Consider the following 5,868-nt stretch of genomic DNA (forward strand, 5'->3'; position numbering starts at 1 on the left):
AATTTTTTTGCAGAACAACTGGTCGAACTGGCGGCAGGCCTAACTACTCCCGTGGGGCCGTGACGAGGCGTGGCGTGGCGAGGCGTAGCGGCGCGGGGCGGGGTGTTTAGTGGGCGGTTAACGAGCCCCAAGTGAGCCGCGTTATGATGTGACATTCGATCCACAGCCTTTGAGCCGGTGTGCCGAGTGAGTGCGTTACTGTTTTGCACCGTTATGTTGGCTTTGAGGACGGCTGCCGCGGCGCACCCGCCTCGTAACGATTAAAGCCATTCGAACGCGTGGTACTTGAGGCATTCACAAAGAGATCGGTGATTGTTTGGCATCCACGGGATTTCTTTTTCAGCCGTTGCCGTTTTGCCTGACCAAGTTGTGTGGGTTACAAGAGTGAGCGGTTTTAGAACTGAACAAAGCACAGAGTAATGTAACATGTAATTATGAAGGTTTTATTATTATTGATGTCACTGGACTTTGTACAATCCGATGTCTTCCCAACAAATATAAAAAAGGTTTGGAAAATTTACACACAATTATTCCCTCTTTTTATCGTAAACCCTTTTCAAGTTTGTCACTTTTCTGGTACACTGTACATTTGGTTTTGCTTTTCTAAATATTGTAGCATTTTACAAGGTTTTCTCCTAATAGATAGGCAGTTCATCTATTCTTATGTATACACAGATAACTCGAATAAAGTTAATTATATTTCCTTCCTCAGTAATATTTATATATATTTATATTTATGTAGAATCAAAGATATCACACAATTACGAAATGTACGCTCAGCAGTCAGTAATAAATTAAGTTTGGCACGTCAATAAACGATCTTACAGTATTAAAGCCACAACGTGTCAGATAATTTTCATATAAATACTAAATAACATTTATCTTTGGTAAAACACAGGACACTACTCCAACACTCCATCCTGTTGCATAGAAAACACAGCGCGTACGCTCATTGATCACACAGACGCTACACAAAAGTACTTCATACCATTAAAATTTAACAAACTACAACACATTCTATAATTAACCGCAATGGACACTTAAATTAGAAAGAAAAAGATCAGCCTTGTTTCTATACATGAGCATGCAACTGGTTGATGACAAGGTCCCACGAATGGCGGCAAATATATCCTCACAACCTCATAGCAACAACAAAAACAAAGAAGAGGTTGCTTGGCCAGTCGAACCTCTTGTGGCACCAGGCGTCACACTCATGTGGGAGGTCACTTCTCAGGCGAGCTCACAGATCGTCCTTATCCTCCTCGACGCACTACATGGCCTGCTGCTGCTGCTGTTGCCGCTGCTGGGCCGCCAGGATCATGGCGTTCTGCGCCTCCTCCTCTTCCTCGTCGATGGGGACGGTGGTGTGGTTGTACAGGCCCTGCGCCATGAGCTGCAGCGCCAGCGGGTTCTTCGAGCCCGTCGCCTTCTTGATCTTGGCCCGCTTGTTCTGGAACCAGATCTTGATCTGCGCCTCGTTGAGGCCCAGCTCGCGCGCCAGCTCGGTGCGCCGCCGCTCGGTCAGGTAGCGGTTCTCTGCGAACTCGTGCCGCAGTCTCGCCAACTGCTCGCCGCTGAACGCCGTCCGCGGCCTCTTCTCCTCCGGGGTGGGCTTCTCCTTGCGCTTCATCCTCCGCGACCGGGGACCTGCACACAGAACAAACGAACAACAATTAGCAATCCTGGTTCAAAAACTTTTCACAAATGCTGGTCCTTTTTTTCAAAATGCAATAGTACACTGCTAATGTCGAGTGTGCTGCTCCTCGACCCTTTCAGCACACACACGTACACACAAACACACACACACACACACACGAAGCCTATAAAATTTTACAGCCCCCTGGTAATGCCCCACCCGTGCATGGTGTTCGGGCCGAAAATGACTCCCCCGGCAGCAGGTTCGATTCCCATGAGCGACTCATGCGCGGCGGCGGCGGCGGGCGGAGCCGGCGGGCGGTAGGCAGCGCCCGCATAACCTTCTTGGCCTAATGTTTGTCGCGGCGTGGCGTGGCGCGGCGTGGCGTGGCGGCCGCTCGCACACTTAGCGCAGCCGGCCCGGCCCCCCGCAGCTCCCGCGCCCCGCCCGCCTCATTTGTATATCTGGGACCGTCAAACGACTTCCACGCCGCCCCGCCCAGCCGCCGCGCCGCCGGGCCGCGCCAGGCCGCCACCGCGCGCTTGTTAGAAGCCATAAACCCCCCACCACCCCCTGGCTAGAACACCCCCCGCCCTGCTCCGCACGGCCGCGCCCGGCCCGGCGGCGGGTAAGCACACACCAGTCAATCAGAACACATTGTCCAATGGCCGAGGCGCGGGGCCACAAAACAAACCATAACATAATCATAGCCCCATTCAGCCGGCAGCAGCAGCGCCGAGCAGCGCAGCGTAGCGCGAGCTCCAATGCTGCACAAATCACGAATAATGGCCGCCGGGCTGCGATTGCGTTATTATTATTATTGGGCGTCGCAGTCGCTCTCACTGGCCCCGCCCCAGCCCCCCTGGGGGTCAGAGAGAGAGAGGGGAGGGGGCTGTCGTACTAATGGGCCGGTCATGATAGGCAGAGCTGCATATGCGCGCCTTACAGGCTGCATGTAGCTCGGCCAGCTGCAGGTCAGCTCGCCGCATGCCACGCTCCGCACCGCTACGCCCCGCCACCCCCACGGTCAACCACGCTCTGCCACGCTCCGCCACGCTCCGCCACGCCCCGGTGCCGCCTAAACCGAGGCGTAAACGCCCCGCTTAGCTCGTATTCAATAACACTTGGCGACACTCGGCGCCACCCTCCGCGGAGGGGTGCGCGGCACAACATGTACTTGTTGCGGTCGTGTTCATTGATAGCGCAGCCTCCCCTCGGCCCAAGGGCGGGGTGGTGCGGGGGCGGCGTGGACGCGATAAGCCGCCCAATAACCTCTGGCTCCTGCAGCAGCAGATTCTCTCTCCCTCGACATGGGATCGCCTTGTATAGAAGTGCATTTCAGGAATGCGTTTTTGCGTCAGAGAGAAAGAGAGACGGAGTGAATGAGAGGCCTGGAGATGGTAGAGAGAGAGAGAGAGAGAAAGAGAAAGAGGAATTCCTCGGCCCCGCGGGTAAAGTCTGGAGGGCGGCCGTCGGCATGCCTCAGAGCGGGGCAGTCCTTGTCATTTCTTAACACGTACTCTCTGCGACCACCCACGGTATCCACACACACACACACACACACAAACACACACAAACACACTCGACTCATTCATTCCAGGACGCGTGTGAGCCGCGCAAATCACCCCCAATATCGCCCAACAAACAAACAAACAAACGGGAAGGAAACGACGCGCGCTTCCGCTTTAACGGTTGAAGGCAAACAAACAATGATAATAATTTGCCTACGTCGCCCGTTTGGGTGTCCATTACGAACCCGCCGCCCGATCGTGACCGGGCATGGCTCGCGGGGCTCTGGGGGAGAGGAGCGGGGGGAGAGGGGGAGGGGGGCGCGGCGGCGGCACGCGCTGCGGGGCGGGGCCGACTCTATCGCGGGGGCGACAGCAGAGCTTTACGTCGCGCGGGGGGCCGCCGCCAGACGTCCCTCTGCCTTTCGTCTTTGAACCGCGCGTGGGTTCACATTCAAACAGATAAAGGGTCGTCCACCCGCTGCGACGTCACCCTTCGTCCCCCCAAAACGATCTGGGAATCTCTATCGCGCGGGAGTCGGGCAGGCGCGGGTTGTCCGAGGTGCTCGCGTGCGTCCGAGTGGTAGTGGTGACGCGACCCGAAGAGAGGACCTTGTCGGCAAGCTACGCAATGCGGTGACATGTGGTACTTTTATTTGTGTTCCGAGACGTTGAAGAAGAGTGGCCGCAGGTAGAAGCAAAGGGCCCACGCTCACATGAATTGAAATCGACTATGGTTATCAAAGAAAATAAAAGAAAGAGTAGTAGTTTTGGTAGAAGAAGACGACGAATCAGAAAAATAATAACATAGTGAATAAGAGAACGTACATTGAAACTTTAAACTAACGTGTTAATTTATTTTTCATCATGAATGTTTTTATTTCCAGAAAATAAAAAGTAAAGCCCACTGCAAAGTTGTCGGCTCGGTTCGTTATGGCTGGACACTCGTTTGCGCCATGTTTGTAATTACACAATGCCCCCCACTCACACGGGGGAGGCGTGGCCGGTATGTATGCGAACATGGCAGGCTGCGCGGGGGGTGGGGGTGGCGGGGGATAGAGCAATACCATCCCCTCACGCGCACGCACACACACACACACAGTAGCCGCGTGTAAACACACCGCACATCACAACAAAAGATTATCTCCCTCCCCATTATTTATTGCCACATATCGCCCGGACCGGACGGCCCGAGGGGCAACCCCTTTGCAGCTGTCTCGCTCGCTCCCACGGCGGGCGCGCTAATGAACGAGTTGAGAGAGAGGGAGAGGGAAAGAGAGAGAAGAATAGAGGAGACGCGGCGATTTTACCTGGCCTGGGGGGATCAGAATCACCTCCGGGCACGTAGGTCGCGAGATCGAATGCTGCCCCAGATGAAAGGGACTTTTTTCAGCTTTGATCATCACAGCCCGCCCTGCCGCGCGGTCATGCAGAGCGCTCTAGCGAGCGATATGACAACCGCGACATGATGCGAGATTGATTTTGATTGGCCAGATAGTCGCGTGGCGTGGTGGTGGGTGGTGGAAAGGGAGGGGGGGAGGAACTCGAGTCGTTATTGTCACAGAGGCGTTGCCCGCATCGTGATGTCCTCTCCGCATATTAATGGAGAGTTAATTACCCGGGGCATGATGATGATGGCGGCAGAGAGAGAGAGAGAGAGAGAGAGAGAGAGAGAGAGCGAGCGAGCGAGAGAATGCTGCCACTCACATTATAATCGGCGCGCACGGTCGACGGAGTGATCCACACAAAGGTCATGTTTCACTCCGAGGCGTTCGCGCGCGCAGAGAGAGAGAGAGAGAGAGAGAGGGTAATAGCGCTCGCCACGTCACGCCCTGCCACGGTCGGTATCCATATCCACCCTTTCCCCATCATAATTCCCCATCAATGTTTCAGGTACAAATCGCCGGGTCGCGCGGTCACCAAGGATCACCGCGCTCGCTGAATTTTTCATCCCGCGATCATGGCGAGCAGCACGCGAGGGCAGGACGAGAGGGGCCATGGGTCGTGTCCGCGCCCACGCCGCGCCACGCAAACGGGCCGGCGACAAAAGAGGTAGGCAGCTCCATTAGCCTGCTCGGTCCACTGCCCCTGCAGGGGCCACCCGCTCGTTAAAATGGTGCTTTATTTATTTGTTCGCCCCCCCCCCTCCACGCCTCACTACGCCACGCCACACCGTTGTTACAAGTAGAGCCAGGCGGGTAGGCAACCGGCAATCCCCTCGCTTGTTTTATGCAGAGCACTGGTGGAGAAAGGGAGGTGGAGGAGGGAGGGGAGGGGCGCTGGAGGACGTGAAAACAATGATGAGAAAATTGGTCCCTATGCACGATGGTGCTCGCTGCAGCAGAGGAGCACCCACAAACAAATGTGTGCATTAAGTGCTATAAAAGCCGAGGCAGATAGGGGGAAGCGCGCGCGAGAGAGTGAAGAGAGAGAGAGAGAGAGGGAGACAGATGACGTATTACGTTGAATACTGCGGGCACACCCCTTCCAGCTCGCTCAACCCCACCCATCCCCAAGGGCGCAGCAAGGCTCTCTCTTTATCTCCCTACCCCCGCCCCATGCCCCTCTGTCTCCCGTTTCTCGTAGGTCGAGAATTAGAGCAATCAGAGAGCAAGAAGCATAACGAGATGGATTATAATTCAGAGTCACGAATAGCCCGGCAAGTTTCCACGGTGTTAGCTAATTTGAATGCTCCCCCCCCCCTCTTCCCTTAACCACCCCTTC

At 55.2% G+C, this 5,868-nt stretch overlaps 1 protein-coding gene and 1 long non-coding RNA gene across 2 annotated transcripts in view; one reads left to right on the forward strand and one right to left on the reverse strand.

Moving 5' to 3' along the window:
- Positions 1-530, forward strand: part of LOC127751462 (uncharacterized) — an 11,145-nt gene extending 10,615 nt beyond the window's left edge. The window contains exon 2 of the long non-coding RNA XR_008012132.1: positions 14-530. This is a non-coding gene — a long non-coding RNA (uncharacterized LOC127751462). The remainder of the gene's footprint in view (positions 1-13) is intronic.
- Positions 423-5,868, reverse strand: part of LOC113207825 (homeobox protein engrailed-2-like) — a 14,205-nt gene continuing 8,759 nt past the window's right edge. The window contains exon 2 of the mRNA XM_026424544.2: positions 423-1,647. Coding sequence (XP_026280329.1) covers positions 1,271-1,647 — 377 coding nt within the window. The 3' untranslated portion in view covers positions 423-1,270. The remainder of the gene's footprint in view (positions 1,648-5,868) is intronic.

This window comes from Frankliniella occidentalis, unplaced genomic scaffold (genome assembly GCF_000697945.3).
Source record: "Frankliniella occidentalis isolate FOCC.00 unplaced genomic scaffold, Focc_3.1 Scaffold8, whole genome shotgun sequence".
NCBI classification, from domain to species: domain Eukaryota; kingdom Metazoa; phylum Arthropoda; class Insecta; order Thysanoptera; family Thripidae; genus Frankliniella; species Frankliniella occidentalis.